Source organism: Melanerpes formicivorus, unplaced genomic scaffold, assembly GCF_026170545.1.
Source record: "Melanerpes formicivorus ecotype bairdi unplaced genomic scaffold, bMelFor1.0.p_v2 SCAF_8, whole genome shotgun sequence".
Lineage (NCBI taxonomy): Eukaryota > Metazoa > Chordata > Aves > Piciformes > Picidae > Melanerpes > Melanerpes formicivorus.
The window spans coordinates 21,409,734-21,426,190 of NW_027142360.1; the positions used below are offsets into that span (position 1 = coordinate 21,409,734).

The 16,457-nt window shown below is 47.0% G+C and overlaps 1 protein-coding gene across 1 annotated transcript in view; it reads left to right on the forward strand.

The window, feature by feature from the left end:
• Positions 1 to 87: 87 nt before the first annotated feature.
• Positions 88 to 16,457, forward strand: part of ACO2 (aconitase 2) — a 24,240-nt gene continuing 7,870 nt past the window's right edge. The window contains exons 1-9 of the mRNA XM_068142555.1: positions 88 to 172; positions 6,332 to 6,474; positions 7,519 to 7,777; positions 10,596 to 10,688; positions 12,566 to 12,724; positions 13,764 to 13,914; positions 15,194 to 15,298; positions 15,665 to 15,756; positions 16,043 to 16,148. Of these exons, the coding sequence (XP_067998656.1) occupies positions 137 to 172; positions 6,332 to 6,474; positions 7,519 to 7,777; positions 10,596 to 10,688; positions 12,566 to 12,724; positions 13,764 to 13,914; positions 15,194 to 15,298; positions 15,665 to 15,756; positions 16,043 to 16,148 (1,144 nt within the window). The 5' untranslated portion in view covers positions 88 to 136. The remainder of the gene's footprint in view (positions 173 to 6,331; positions 6,475 to 7,518; positions 7,778 to 10,595; positions 10,689 to 12,565; positions 12,725 to 13,763; positions 13,915 to 15,193; positions 15,299 to 15,664; positions 15,757 to 16,042; positions 16,149 to 16,457) is intronic.

Here is a 16,457-nt window from a genome sequence, read left to right on the forward strand (position 1 = left end):
CTTTCTTTTTGCGCGGGTACCTCCCTGCCAGGACCTGGCCGTCCCCGCCCCGCGGCGTCCCCGCCCGCGCGCCGGAGGTGTGAAAGGGGCCGGGTGACGCCATCGGGGCGCGACTTCATCTTTGTCAGTGAACAAAATGGCGCCGTACTGCGTCCTGGCGGCTCGGCTGCGGGTGAGCGGGGCGGGCGAGCGGCGTGCCGGCGGGCGGAGCGGGTGGCGAGCGGGAGGGAGAGAGTCGCGGCGGGGTGAGGACCGTTATTCGCCGGGGGCACGGGTGACCTCAACCTTCGATCGGGACTGTCCCTGCACGTCCCGCCTCCGCGTGTAGGTCAACGTGTCCCCGGTCGGGACCAGCGCCACGTATCCATGGCGATGGTGGGGAGGCTGCAGCGGCAGCCCTGCCATCTCCCGGGCTCCGGGGCAAGGTGCGTCCCGCCGCTGGGCCCGGTCGGGCCTCAAGGTGAGGACAAGGTGAACGGCCGGCGGGGACGCGGCCTGGCCTCACCGCCTCGCCCGCAGCGGCCGGACCCCGCCTTGGTGGGCTAGAGTCCCTGTCAAACGGTGGGCCCAGCGGGGTGTCTGGCCGGACGGTGACCCTGAGGGCATGGGCCCTCACGGTGGAATAAAAAGTCTTTCCCGAGGGCCTGCTTTTGTTTTCCTCTCGTTTTCTATTTCTTCCCCTTATCAGCGTCCAGTAGCACAAGGTGACTCCCCATTATGTGAGTGACCGAAAAGCCTCCGTACTTTGCTTCAAAAGATCTGCTTTTAGTATGTGCAGAGGTCTCTGGGTGAAAATATGCGAGGGTCTCTATATAAACAAGACCTAGGAAGGCTGAAAAGCATTCTAGACACACATATAAATTGCCTTCCCCCCCCCCCAAGGCAGTGATAGTGTTTCTCATAGTTCTGTCTATCATGACCTCTAAAAATCACGTCTGCCTGTAGTATGAGGTTACCACAGACATTCTCTTACTTGAGATGTTACTGCATTTAATGTGTACTCAATAATAGAATGTCATGATCTTTCAGAGCTGAGAAGACAAATATCAGAATGAATTCCTCTTTTTTTAGGGCTGCTAACAGATGGAGGAAAGCCTTTGTAACCCTTAGTCAAGCATGTGATAACTCAGGCAATTTAACTTCTGAGTTTTCCATTTGTGACCTTGGCCAGCATGTTCCCTTTTCTTTGGGAGCCAAAGTAAGAACTTGGCTTTTGAAAGTACTTTGTGAAGCTTAATTCATGCTTTGTATTGCTTTCTTCCTTCCTCAGAGGCAGGTGTTCAGTAAAGTAAAGCTTTTTCAGTTTAAGCAGACGTTAACTTGGTGTATTCATTCTTAATTGTTATATAGCTTTTAGTTTGTACTTTGACACACGCATGCCTACTCATAAAATGAAGGCAAATCCTCTATTAGGACACTGAATTGGCTCTCATGAGGTGTCACTGCATGAGAAGAGTCATTTGCTGAGGTTAATGTTTTATCATGCAAAGCAAATGCATTGCTAGCACAGCGAAGGTGAGGGATTTAGTATTCTGGGAGGCTGCCTTCTATGATCAGGCTCTGAATACATGTGTTTTTTTCTTTCCATTGTGAAGGGCTGCATCCATGGTGGTAAATATGCTTAGAAGTGATCTTTTTAGGAGGCAATTTTGTTTTGCCTATGTGTAGCAGCCTAGAGATTAATGAGTGTGAGAATCACCTTGCCAGTTGCTGTGATAGTGCCACCATTGACCGTGGCACGTGTTATTAGCATAGTTTCTGCTCATCTCCCAGCCTAGAGCTGTTCTGGAATTGGAACTGCATAGGAAGCTTACCTCTGAGGGAAATTAGTTGGAATTAGCCTTGTTTGGGCTGGCTGGCCTACTTAAAGTACAATTCTAATGGCCTCAAAGGGTCAAGATCTTTCTCATTCCTATCTGAGGCATGCTTTTAGTAGCATCCCATTTTGTGAGCCGTGCTTGCTGAGGGTTGACTGCAAAGAGTAGTACTGTAAAACTCTAAGCCATTTGAAGCATCAGGGATTTCTTGAGGGTCTGGTAGGTGAGTGCTGAAATGATGTATGAGAAGCTTTGTGTGTTTGGCAGAAAGCAATGCCAGCTAGAGCTAAACTGCTCTCCAGAGCCCTAATTTGGGTTGCTCTTTGTGGGTAGATCTGGAAAATTAGACTGCATTTACAATTTGATTATACCACACTGCTGCTTGTTTTTTTTTCAGGCTGAATCATGGTGAATGTTGGAAACTTGGCCAGTCTTCCTAGCTGAGGGAGGATGAGGAAAGATGGTATTTTTGGGTTTCAGCTAGGATTTCTAGGACTGATTTCCCAGATAGCAGTGCATGTAGTACATTTGCTGTGACTCTTTGCTTACTGTGCTCCTCTAAAGGTAAGTTAGGTTCCGAATTCAGAGTCCCTTTGCATCTGGATCGTGCAAGACAGCAAGCTGCTCAAAGTGAGCTTTTAAAATCTATAGAGATTAAGTGTTGGCTTCCTTGCAGACATTTGAAAAATCATGACCCATTTAGTAGTGTGGCTTTTTTGTGTTTCATAAGCAAGCTTTTCACCTGGCAGTCAGAATGCTGCTAGATTTGGGAGCCGTGTAATGATTGCTTTCTTGGACTGAGATCTGACTAAGGACGCTCAGTTTCTGGGGTAACAAATTCAGTGCCAGGTGAGGGAGCATCACTGGGCAGCTGTTTGCTGGGTGAGCAGTTCCTGGATAAAAGGGAAAATGTATAGATTGCTGGCTGCCAGTTTGCCTTGGCTGTTGGTCTCAAGGAACTTCTCACTATGCAGTAAAAAAACACCACCAAAGCCCTGCAAGTCACCTGCTGCATCAGGGAAGAGTGAGTGGGTGTGAAGCTGGAAACTGTTAGGCTTGTGGCTTTTCCTTTATCTTCTAATTCTGCCACTCAGTTTTGGCAGATGAAGTGGCAAAAGGACAGGCAGAGAGAACAGACAAGTGTGATGAGTGATAAAATGCAGAACCTATATGAGGAGAAATCAGGCTTTTGAACCAGATGCTGTATGCTCTTGCTCATCACTGGTGATGGCTCCTTAGGGGTGGTGGGTGCTGGGATGAGAACAATCATATTGGATGAAATTAATTCCCAAGAGAGATGTGGGAGGAGATTGAGATTGCAGTAAAATGAAGAGAGGACTTCTTTAATAGGTGCCTTTTAAAAGTCTTACATAGACAGAAATACTCTAGTCATGAGGTCTGTGGTGACAGGTTGGATGTGATGATCTTTGAGGTCTCTTCCAACCTTAGGAATACTGAATACTGAAATCATTCTCAGACTGGCCTGGATGATTCTATTTCTTTTTTTTTCCCCCAGTCTTTCTGGCCATCACAGAAACAGACCTGCTATTTTTGAGGCCTCTCTTGCCAACCTCCATGCCCAGAGAGGGTCCTTCACTTAAACAGCCTCCCTCTCCACTTCTGGTAGCCCGAAGTTACGATCAAGCAGGAGTCGACTACTTTGTATTGCTGCTTCTGCAATTCCCACTTGAATATTTCTGTAGGGGTTGGGTAAATAATACATCTCAGCCAGCCATTGCAGTTTGAAATGGAAAGATACATATGCTCAAACTGGGGGAAAAAATAAATCCCTGAATTTTGTCAGCAAAGGTTCTTTGGAAAGCCTCGCTTCAGATTTTTATCTTAATGAGCTTTGGTCCCAGACAAGAGTAGAATGCTGTGGGGCCTCTGCCATTAGTTTATTATTAGTTTATTCCAAAGCAGCTTTCAGTTTACTGGGTGACAAGGAGGAACTCCACTGGTCAGTTGTGTTGCAGGGTTAGTTGCAGGGAAGGGGGATGTGTGTGTGTAAAAAGGAGCCACTGCATTAAACCTAAATGTCTTTCCTGGTCAGAGGAAGAGGTTTCTTTTTCTGTGAACTTTGATGAAATCCTTTAGTGTTTTCTCCAGCCACCCCAGGAGCTGGAGACTTTCACAGGATAGTGGATATCTTGTAAGGTGAAGGCATTTCCACAGCATTAATTGTGCTGGGTAAATGCTTGGGTTTCAAAAAGGGAAAAAAAAAGGGGGAGAGGGAGGGGAGGGGGCCGATAAAAAGAAACAGAAGTTAAATGGCTGCTGAGTAAAGACCACCTTATGCATGTTAAAACATTGAGAAGCTGGATGGTGTTTGTTTTGATTGGCTTTATTTGATTTGGTGGTTGAGGGTTGTTTTTTTTTTTGGCTGGTGGAAAAAGGAAAAGTCTGAACCCTGACACCTGTGATGCATTCTGGAAGTTCTAAGCTTGAAGTGCACCCCGGTGAAATTTAATCACTGGGTTTCACTTGCACTGCTGGAGGAGCAGTGCCCTCTCATGTGCTGCCGTGTTCACTTACTGCAGATGTCCTGAACTAAAGTGGTGTACAGCTGCTCTAAGTCTGAATATCTGAACCTGGATACCTAAAGCTTAGGACTGTTGAGTGAAAAAGCAAACTACACCCTTATAAGTGCCAGGAAACACTGCTAAATCTCACCTCGATTTGCTGAGCTGTTTGTGGTGTAAATACTAACAGATATGCTAACAGGTATTATTGAAAACAAGAGATTTGGGTAAAAATTGGTGATGCCTCCTTGATTGGGAGTGTTGCAGACAATGCATGCAATGCTGCTGACAGGAAAACTGGAGCAAGTGTGGAATTGGCAAGGACAAATTAAAAATGCTTGTACAGAGGTAAAGAATTGAGTAGCATTTTTAAGACACCAAGCCCAGTGCTAGGTGCTGTGGTTGTGTTCTGTGCAAGGAATATTTGTTGATTTACAATAGAACAGAATAGAATTAACCAGGTTGCAAAAGACCTTTGAGATCATCAGGACCAACCTATCACCCAACACCATCTAATCAACTAAACCATGGCACCAAGTGCCACAGCCAGTCTTCTCTTAAACACCTCCAGTGATGGTGACTCCACCACCTCCCTGGGCAGCACATTCCAATGGGCAATCACTCTTTCTATGAAGAGCTTCTTCCTAACCTCCAGCCTAAACCTCCCCTGGCCCAGCTTGAGACTGTGTCCTCTTGTTCTGGTGCTGGTTACCTGGGAGAAGAGACCAACCCCCACCTGGCTACAACCTCCCTTCAGGTAGTTGTAGAGAGCAATAAGGTCTCCCCTGAGCCTCCTCTTCTCCAGGCTAAGCAACCCCAGCTCAGTCAATCATACATCCAAGAGGGCAGTACTGCTGTGTTTATTAACCTGTACTTATCAAAGCCTTGTAATGCTGAAGTAGAGGATGTGTAGAAAAAAGGAGATTGAGAAGTGTGTAATACTGGAGAAGAAAGACCTCTGAATTCTTCAGTCTGTTTCCAGACTTCTAGTGCCATCCTTTGAGACTTTCAAAGGATGTAAGAAATGCATGTTGCAATGTCCTTGGAAGTGTTTTGGAGGCAGCTGTCTGACTTAGTTTTCAAAGCTGTGTGAGAGCTTTTTAGCCCTGGGCACTGACCTGTCTCTTTCAGGTCAGGTGCTGTAAAAGTGCCTTGCCACAGCCTGACCTTCTCTCATGCTCCAGGGAACTTGTTCTGCTGTGGAAGCTGCCAAGCAAAATTTAGGGGTTTTCCCATGCCGTTTGCTGCTGCTGTGTTCAGCTCACAGCACAGTTGTCCTGTCCTGCTGTTAATTCACCTGTAGGGCAAGTGCAAAGCTTTTCTCAGGGGAAAGGTGAGAGTGAAGGTGGATAGCATATGGATCTGTGCAGCCAGGTTGGTGAAGCTGATGTGTTTGTTCCACATCCTGCCTCTCTCCTGCTCTGAGTTACCTCACTGACCAGGTACATACATTGAAGGTACCCTAGCTAGCACTGAAACATGGCTCACCTTATGTGATAATAAAATAACCCTTGTAGCTGTGTGCAGGGACCCTGCATAGGGAACATGGTCTGTGATGGTGGAACACATGGGTGTCTGCTCAGTCCCATTCTGTGTCACCTGCCAGTCCTTCAATATAACCTCAATACCAGCTTGCTTTGGAGACTGCGTGGGTTCTCCTCCACCATGGCTGTAAAGTGTCAGTATAGCAAACTACTGTTTGCTTAAAAAACCATTTCTGCATTGCCTAGAAGCAGATTTCCCCTTGCCTATGGTGCTATAAATAGGAATGTAAAGCAATTTAGTAAGTGCTACCTGTTCTGGGTAACCTGGTGTCTCATTGTTTAACACAATAGCCTTGCACAACCAAATGTTCTTTGGGTGCCTTTAAAAACTTCTGCAGTTTTTCTACTCCTCAGCCTCCCAGGAATAACAACTGAAAAACTCTTGGTTATGGATGTCACAGGAATTGACTCTGCAAGGTTCCAGTACTAAAATTCTCCTTCTCTCCAGCATGCCTTGAACAGTGGGATCCGACGTTACCATGTGGCTCCTGTCCTGTGCCAGCGGGCCAAGGTGGCCATGAGCCACTTTGAGCCCAATGAATACATCAACTACGAGAAGCTGGAGAAGAACATCAACATCGTCCGCAAGAGGTGAGAGGGGAGGAGGGCAGAGGGAAGGGTCAGTGTGCAGAATTTAGCTCTGCAGCCACAGGACAGCAGCAACTAAATGTCATGGGGCTCTGGCACAGGGAATACATACTAAGGGGGGCCGCTTTGGGCAGAGGGAAGCGTGAGTTGTGGTGTCTCCACGTAGTGGTGTGGGAAGAGTTGTGGGTGATGATGAAGCACTGTGATGTGCAGAGGAGGTGCTAGAAAGGGCTCTGTCCTCTGCTTAGTGTCCTCAGTGAGAAGCTTTCATACTGACCCCTGCTCCTTCCGTGGGGCATCAGCATGTGAGCAGTGGTCATTACAGACTAGTGCTCCTCTTGTTTTGGCGGTGAGCGTTGTCCTGTGTTCCACTCTAGGCATTAGACACAGAAAGGAGGGCTAGGAATTCGTAGCACATGTAAATAGAGTGACCTTAATCTGCTGATTGAGGCTTGTGTGCCTGCTAAGTTGTCATTCCTTGGCAGGGGTTTGTATGACATGTCCTTCAGTCTTTGTGTCCTTTGTTACATGAGGGAGCTCTCATTTCAAGTCATTGCTCCTACTTAGTTACTTCTCCTTCTACTTAGTTACTTCTCAGAAGATCTCACCACTGACATAAATAGGTTCCTCAACTGGTACAGCTGCAGGTCGAAAGGTCTGAGGTCACAAAACTCCCACTTAGCTGTACTTGCCCTGCTGAGGGATCTGGTATTTGTGAATTGAGTCTGACCTCTGTCTCACCTCCGTGTTTGCTGTCCTGAGGCATGACTCAAGGAATTACCAGAGTCAATGTGATGGGAAGGTTATAAAAGAAACCATTCAGTGACATCAATCCATATACTTCTGAACTTTGTGGACTGGGCCCTTGTTTTAGCCAGCTGCCTGTTGACATTTTAGTGCTGTGAGAAGAAGATGCGGGTTTCTGTGTGTTGATAGGTCTGCGCAGTCTGAGTGATACAGGGGAGCGTTCCGTCACGTGCTCAGAGGTCAGAAGGGCAAATACTGAAGCAGACAAGATGCAGACGCTAAAATTCTGCTCCTCCCCAGGCTTGATCGTCCCCTGACCTTGTCTGAGAAGATTGTGTATGGCCACCTGGATGAGCCAGAGAAGCAGGAGATTGAGCGGGGCAAGACCTACCTGCGCTTACGGCCGGACCGCGTGGCCATGCAGGACGCCACCGCCCAGATGGCCATGCTGCAGTTCATCAGCAGCGGGCTGCCCAAAGTGGCTGTGCCTTCCACCATCCACTGTGATCACCTCATCGAAGCCCAGTCCGGCGGTGAAAAGGATCTTCGGAGAGCCAAGGTCACTCCTGCAGAGACTCGAATCTTGTCTGTTTGAAGGCCTCCTTCCAGTCAACGGGAGATGGGGTGCTTGGTTTGTGGTCTGGTTGGGTTTTGTTTTCCCCCAGCCGTGAATCAGATATGGTAACAGACTGCCCGGGGTGGTCAGCTGTGTAGGTGGGTGTAGTGGTTTGAGCCTTAACTGGGAGTTAAAAGCCCAAATGGGGAAAAGGGCTGAGAATCTCTTCCCCACTCCACCCCCCACCTCCTCCCTCCAAACAGAGAGGGGAAAAAAAAGGATAAGGAGCAAATCCACTAAACAACAATCTGGAGTCGGCTTGGGAGTAGAGAGGCGAAGAATTTTTTCTTTCAACTATATATATATATGGCAATAACAGCAAAAAGTTCACAAGGGCAAGGAACAAGAATGGATGGGAGGGGGACAGAAAAGAATAATACAAAACCAGTCTTTCTCTGAGGAGGTGTGGAGGCAGCAGGGAAAAGGATCAGGTCCAGCCATGTGGCTGAGGAGCAGGAGGGGCAGCTGCAGTAGCTCTCATCCAGCAGAGGCAGGAGCGAAAAGGAGATCCAACAGCTATGATGTCCTGCTTTTTATACCCTAGCTGGGCAGGGAGGGGGGAGTGGAACAGACTCAGGTTTCCCAGGGGGAAACACCCTGCAGGGAGGGTAAAGTACCTGCAAGCCCTCCACCCTGCTTTGGTTTTTTTGTTTTCAGAAAAGGGCGTTAACCCACCACAGTAGGTCAGTTGCTGCAAAGGAACAGAGTGAATGGATCTTCTGGAGTTTTCCAGCTGAGATCCATCCATTACATGGGCCTAAATGACCATGAATGTAAGGAAAGCTAGTCTTGCTCTATTAAGGGTGGAAGCCCAGGTCGTGTGTGTGTTCTGCAGAGTGAGAAGATATTTCAGCTAAGGGAAGAGGAACAATCTGCTTCCAAAGGAAATAAAGGAAGACAGATTGCCCTAGAGAGTTGTGCTCTTTATGCCGCAGTGAGGAGTGTGAAAAACTTCCTGAACATGTTTGTCTTGCTCTGGTGGATCCTGTGAGAGGGAAGCTTTCTTTTCCCAAACCATTTGCTAGTGCCTAGCTGAAGGCCACTACCTGAAGCTTTCAGAGCTAGTGAGGGCAGGTGCAAATGTGTATAGAAGCATAGAGGATGCTGGTTTCTCTTGGGGAGTTTCAATGTGGTGTTTGTCCAACTGCTGATTCACTGCCTGTTCAGAATTTCCCACTTGCTGTTTTACTGCTTATTCCTCCACAGGGGCTTCTGTTAAATATAAACACATTCACCTCTGTCCTACATTCCACAACGGTTCTGCCAAGGGAGAGCATGGTCTTAGAATAGCAGGGAAGCAGGGGAAATCTTGTTATTCCAAGTGGACCTAGCCTGAGTTCACTGTCCAAGCCAGCAGGAATTGTCCCTTGGGTGTTGATCCCAAAATTGACAAGCAGTAAGCACTTTGTGGGGGCTTACCTGCATTTTAAGATTTTAGACCATACTTCTCAGAAACTCCTGATGTTGAAGTAGCTGTTTCTGGCTTCCTCCTTCAGGTCACAGTAAAGCAACTTATTCCACTCAGGAGTGTATTTGGGGAGTTCTTGTTCCACTTGTCTCAGTCCTAAATTGTGCCAAAGTGGTGTGATTAAGAATTTGGGGCTTACTAAATAAGCCAGTTTCTATTCTTTACCTGCCTCCCCCTACTCCTGCATTTGTTCTCTGTAGAGCAATCCTATTTGCTGCAGCCCTGAGCTAAACTGAGTCCCCCCTTTGCCATCCACTCTGAGCAGAGCAAATAAAGGTCCTGCCACCTTCTGACTAGGTTGTGCTTCTGCTGCTGCCAGTTGGCACACAATGAATGCTGGCAGGCCAGAGGGTGGTTTGGATCTGCTCCTGACACATCAGCATGCTTTACTGGGAGGAGGGATGCACAAACAGAGTGAAGTGACCCAACTCCCAGTGGAAAATGAGGCTTAAAGAACTGCTGCTGCCTCATGGGAAACTTCAGCAAATGTCTGCTGAGACAATTCTTCCATTATCTCCAGTTTCCCCTTTCTCTTTATTCTGAAGGGTAGCTGCATGAGAGCAGACTTTAAGAAACTCTTTCCTAGTGCTTATCTTATCTCCTCTGCCACTTCTCTGCCAGGAACTCTCAGGACATAGTGTCATACTTCTGTGGCAGCTATGGTTATTCTCACAAGCAATTTTCATGGTGTGATCTCCACCAATAATGGTGATGGTGCAGCAAGAAAGGCAGTGTTGTGTGAGTCTTAAGCAGAGGATTTGGTGGGATGAGAAATGAGACCCACCAACACCCCTGGCAGCGAGCAACTTTCAGTTGTCTGTCTTAATGTGTAAAAACAAAGGCAAAACGCTTATCTCAGGGGTTTGAAATGTCTGCAAAGCATCTGTAAAGCAAAAGCAACAGCTGGTATGGAAGGAAGGAGAGGCTAGAAGAGAAACAGGTTAAAAAAACCCCACATGGAGAATGCCAGAAGTGAGCACTTTGAAATGCTTTCTTGGCAGAGTTTTCCTGCAGTTGTGCTATTTCCCTTGTGCTGCTTGGAATTGGAGACTAAGAAAAGATAACTCAGTAGAGCTACACGCTGGAGGAAATTAAATAGCCTGTTACAGCTCACTGGTAAACAGTTTTGCTCCCTTTTGGTTTTAAAGAAGTGATGTGCACCTCCCTCTAGCTGCTACAAAACCATGGAGCAAACTACAGACAGGCATGGGAGGGAAGGGGAAGTGTTAGAGCTCTTGGTGTATGGAAGGACAAAATGCATTGCTAACGCTCTGTGTTTCCCTGCCTGAACAGGACATAAACCAGGAGGTCTACAACTTCCTAGCAACGGCTGGTGCCAAGTACGGAGTGGGATTCTGGAAACCTGGGTCAGGAATCATTCACCAGGTACAGCCTGTGTGTAGATGTTTGCAGTCTTTGAACATGCAGTGGCTTTTTTACCTTATGGTGAAGAGAGCTCAAAAGCAAAACCTTAGAGAATTTCAGCAGCTTGGGGAAGCAATCTGCGCTCCTCGGGGCGGGTGAGCTTTCCTGCTTGCTCTCTTCTCATGACAACAGTGCCTTTTCTTAAAGGTCAGCCTGTAACCTAAGGCATGATTAGGTAGTGCCAACAGCATGCCATGTGAATCACAGAAGCTTGAAATATCTTAACTGCTTGTGGGCTGGCTCCTCTTGGTACAGTTGGGGATGGTAAGGTGATATCTTGAAGCTGGCTACATGGGGATAATGTGAATTGCTGTTGGTGGTAAGGAAAGCCACTTTGGGAGCATACAGAATAACCCTGAAGAAAAAAGTATTGGTTTGGATCCATAAAAACCAGGAGTATATGAGGACACCAAAGAGAGCAGCTTCCTTTAAGTGCTCAAGAATGGCAACACATACCAAGTTGCTATGTGAACAGGAGAAAATGCAAAACAGTTCCCAAGTATGAGATTCTCTTGTTATAGCTCTTGCACCTTTATAGGGTATGACTGCCCCAAGATAACTTGCCACTTAATGAGGCTTTTTTTTCAAACCAACAGGATTTCCCCAGCTTGCTCTTGGTTGATTTGCTTTGTGGGTCCAAGAGACTTTTTGTTTTTACTGTTCCTCTGAGTTACAGGCAGTAAAAAATGAAATGCAGCACAAAACATAAGGAATGAAGAGGAGAAAGGCTGACTGATAGGCATCCTGTCAGCAGGGAACTTGTGACTAGGTGCAGTCAAAGCTCTCTGCTATATTTTATTAGCTGCAAAATGAGTGACTAAGTGTGATGCAACAGAGAAAGGGAACAGGTGAGCTCCCCAAAAGGTTGTGGGAACACCTCAGGTCATTTGTGCTCCGAAGCTACTTGTAACATCTGTCACATGGCAGCATAGCTCTGTGCTGTGGTTGCCAGCTTTCTTGGGGCTGCTTTTCTCTGGCTGGAGGAAAATTGGTCATGTTGTGTAGCTTCAGAGTCCAACTCTGGCACAAAGTGAGGACTGGAAAGTGACCTCTCTCACATGAGTGTGTTAATGTGAGCTACAAGCAAATAAAGCTGGAAGTACAAGAAGCAAAGCCTTGTCTGTTCAGCACAGGGCCCACCTTATTTCAGTTCAAGCTGTTCTGGGGTGCACATGCTGTGATTTCTGTGCTTCCCAGAAAGGCTGTCCATAATGTTGGTGCAGCACATATGCAGTGAGAAGTTCATTGGCTTGAGTGCTCTATTGTGCTGCTACCACAGCAAAGTCATTTTGTTAAAGAACTGTTTTGTTAAGAGTTGAAGAACCTTGCATGGAATTAGTAGCAGCAATAAGGGAAGGTCAACCTCCTGGTGTATTTGTGAGGGATTCTTCTCTGTGGTTAGTTTTTGGCTGGCAGCATGGGTTGGAGGAGCCTGTTGGTATTCTACTGGTGTGGGAGACTATGAAAGGTCTCACTAGCACTGGATAGGTGAAATGACTTGCTCAGCACTTGATGAAGGGCTTGGAGACTAACAAACAGGCTTTTGAGCCCTGACAAGGGTGGCACTGTAGCAAAAGCCAAAACTGGAAGGAAGAAGTCTTCCAGTGGAAAGAAAATGGAGGTGTCCTGGGATGAGCACCTTGCTCTGTTACTGCACCCTCCACAGGGAGCTTGAAACAGAAGTGGATTTCCAATCCAAACCAAATTCAATTGCTGTCATGCTACTGAAAAGTGCAACTACAGACTGTTCTAAATTTTTGTTCTTGTCACCTTTCCTGTTGTCTTCCCCCCTCTTTTCCCAACAAACAAGCAAGCAAACAATCCATTTATATTTTCAGATCATTCTGGAGAACTACTCCTACCCTGGGGTTATGCTGATCGGCACAGACTCACACACCCCCAACGGAGGTGGCTTGGGAGGAATCTGCATTGGTGTGGGTGGAGCTGATGCTGTAGATGTCATGGCAGGAATCCCTTGGGAGCTCAAGTGCCCAAAGGTAGGAGCAAAAGGAATATTAATCCTCAATGTGAAGGGTGAGATAAAAGTTGTGTGAGAAACATTGATTTTTCAGGCACTATATACCATTATATATCATTACTATATACCATTGCCCAGGTGGCCAAGAAGGCCAGTGGCATCCTGGCCTGTATCAGGAATAGTGTGGCCAGCAGGAGCAGGGAAGTTATTCTGCCCCTGTACTCACCACTGGTTAGGCCACACCTTGAGTCCTGTGTCCAGTTCTGGACCCCTCAGTTTAGGAAAGATGTTGACTTGCTGGAGTGTGTCCAGAGAAGGGCAACAAAGCTGGGGAGGGGTCTGGAGCACAATCCCTATGAGGAGAGGCTGAGGGAGCTGGGGTTGCCTAGCCTGGAGAAGAGGAGGCTCAGGGGAGACCTTCTTGCTCTCTACAACTACCTGAAGGGAGATTGTAGCCAGGTGGGGGTTGGCATCTTCTCCCAGGCAACCAGCACCAGAACAAGAGGACACAGTCTCAAGCTGTGCCAGGGGAGGTTTAGGCTGGATGTTAGGAAGAAGTTCTTCATAGAAAGAGAGATTGGCCATTGGGATGTGCTGCCCAGGGAGGTGGTGGAGTCACCATCACTGGAGGTGTTTAGGAAGAGACTGGATGGGTTGCTTGGTGCCATGGCTTAGTTGATTAGATAGTGTTGGGTGATAGGTTGGACTCAATGATCTCAAAGGTCTTTTCCAACCTGGTTAATTCTAGTCTAATCTTGTTTGTAATCACACACTGCTTGAAACTGCTGGTCTGTGATTCACTGGGAGCTTTGAGTTTGCATTTCCAGCCTTTTTATTCAGGGATTGAGAGTGATAGGTGAGTGTTGATCTTTCTTCATCTGGCCCTGTCCGTGGTTTCAGCCCTTCTGCACATGTTTAAGTACTTCAGAATCTGCTCCTTTTGGGAATTGTGACCGCCTAGGTTCTTGGGGGGAAAATAAATCTGAGCAATTGTGTTGGCTGCTGCAAGGAAATGATGTCAGCATTTCTTTCTTTCTTTTTTCATTATTGTTGCTCAGGTTATTGGGGTGAAATTGACTGGCAAGCTTTCTGGCTGGACTTCTCCTAAAGATGTGATCCTGAAAGTGGCTGGCATCCTCACTGTCAAGGGTGGGACAGGTGCCATCATCGAGTACCATGGGCCTGGTGTGGATTCAATCTCCTGCACTGGTAAGGCAACACAGATCTCTTCTCTGAGTGGATTGTTGCTGGAGCTGGCTGCTGAGTTGTCTGTGGAGGCTGGGAAGGGAGTTAGACAAGAAGTATTAAACGTTCACCCACGGTCTGGAGGGACACTCAGTGGGTGGCAAACTGGGAGAGGAAATCAAACAAGGTAGCTCCCTCTTGGTGGAGAAGTGACCTCCCTCCATTAAATCTTCTGGTGACTTTGAGTACACTGAATGGTTAATTGGGAGCAATCCTGCACGGTGCTGCACCAGGATAAGGGTAAGGGTGGAGATATTCTGGTGTGTGCTTGGAGGGTGGAGATGTCAGAGATAGATGATGACATTTTCATATCAGCTTAAAATAGGCTGTGGATAGGGGAAGCAAACAAGTTGAAGTGGGTATGTGTGTGACAGCTGCTAAAGGAAAAGCTCTTTAGAAAAGCAGGGCAGAGGGGAGACCAGAAAGCAGCAGTTTGTAATGGGCAGCCTCACACTGGTGAATGTGGGGCATGGGTACTGACTTTGAACCACCAAAAATTGCATTGATGCTAGTTAGGGCCAACTTAGGGCAAGCATCCCTTCCTTTGGCTTGAAGTGCAGCCTTCAAGCTGGGCTTCTCCTCTCCATTTGCAAGGCTTGGCTGCCACTTGGAATGTTTGGGTTTACAAACAGAGAGCAACTTGGGATTTTTCTTCCATGAAAGCAGAGGAACATGACCTGTGACACCTGCTTCTAGCTTGCTAAATGTAAATCAGCAGCTTCTACGGCTTCATCACTGTCCTTGAAAGCCATGGATCATGACAGTGCCCTCAGTAATGTTTGGGATTTTCTTCTCTATTGTGTTCTGTCACCAGGAGCTTTTTACTAAACCCATTAAATTGCAAATTTCTGGCTCTAGTAAAGGTAAAGGAGATGGGAGGGTGGGGCAGGAGACTCACTGCAGGTAGCAGAGACAATGCTCACTGCTTGGAATATATGAAGTTCTCAGTTGCACACAGGGTATTCCCTGTCATCCATTCCAGTATCTGCAAGAATCAGCCTGGTTTTCAGCTCCTTCCTGGCAGAAAAGCCTGGTCACAGGCACTGCTAGCAGTCAGAAACACTAGGGGCTGAGCCAGCCATAACACAGTCAGTGTGTCCTCTGCTGTGGAGTTAGGGATCTGTGGATGATGTCCTGATCTCTCTTGGCTGTGCTGTCTTTTCTGTGAGGTGGCTTTTGAAGAATTGAATGGCCTTGGACTTTGTCATTGACCTTGTGGTATTTTCTGGCACTCATTCTCTAGGAATGGCAACAATCTGTAACATGGGAGCTGAAATTGGAGCTACCACATCGATCTTCCCTTACAATGCACGGATGAAGAAATACTTGGGCAAGACAGGGCGAGCTGGTAAGAGGGTTTGAGGGTTGGAAGAGGTAGAAGTGTTGTTCAAGTGAAGGTGTATTCTGAGAGCAGCATCCCCCTACAGTGGTGTCTGATGTGACTTCTGACCTTGCATGGTGCTGTAAGTCATAGAATCAGTCAGGGTTGGAAGGGACCACAAGGATAATCTAGTTCCAACCCGTCTGCCATGGGCAGGGACACCCCACAGTAGATCAGGCTGGCCAGAGCCAAGTCATGTGGTACAAGCAAGGAGTCTGTAGATGAAGTGGCTGAGGAAGTAGGTGGTAGACTCCTTCTCTTTGTCTGTTCTAAGGTTTTTCTTTTCCCTCATAATTGATGCACTTCTTAGATACCCTTTTTTTCTTATTCTAGACATAGCTGCACTGGCAGATGAATTCCAGCAGCACTTGGTGCCAGATTCTGGTTGTCAGTATGACCAGGTGATAGAAATCAACCTCAGTGAGGTAAGACTTCCTTTATGCTTGTCATCTTGGATGCTGTGATGTGACTCTGCTTTGTATGAATGTGGACCAAATTGGGAGTTTGATGCAACACCCCTGGCTCTGTACTAGAACAGGTAGCAAACACTCAGCTCTGCCTCACTAACAGCTCCTGCTTTGGTGTTTTGGGTAGGAGAATCCTATTTAAACAGCTTCCAGATAAAGCTATGAAAGGAATTGTTTTTTTCTGCTGTGTTTTGGGGGTTTTCTTGGCTGCTGTAATTTCTGACTTTGTCATTGTTTCTTAAAGCTGAAACCACATATCAATGGACCTTTCACTCCAGACCTGGCCCACCCTGTGTCAGATATTGGTGCTGTGGCAGAAAAGGAGGGCTGGCCTATTGATATCAGAGTTGGTGGGTAGCATTTGCTCTTTCCTCTGCCTTCATCCTTGTGGCATAAGAGTTGCTGTCTTGGGATAAGTGGTTGGTCACATAGCTTGGGATGTGATCTTTCAATGACTGCTGTACATCCTTTGACTTTAATACAGTGTCATCTCTTCATGGCTGGGGAGAGTGACTAGCTGGGCCAGGTGTGTGGGATGAGATCTAGGATGGTTGGAGAGATTTTAGTTTCAAGAGGCAGACAAATGTTGGGTTTTTTCTTGGAAACTTTTGAATGATTGACAGGAATGTTACCTGCTGAAGAGAACCCTTGTTAAAAGC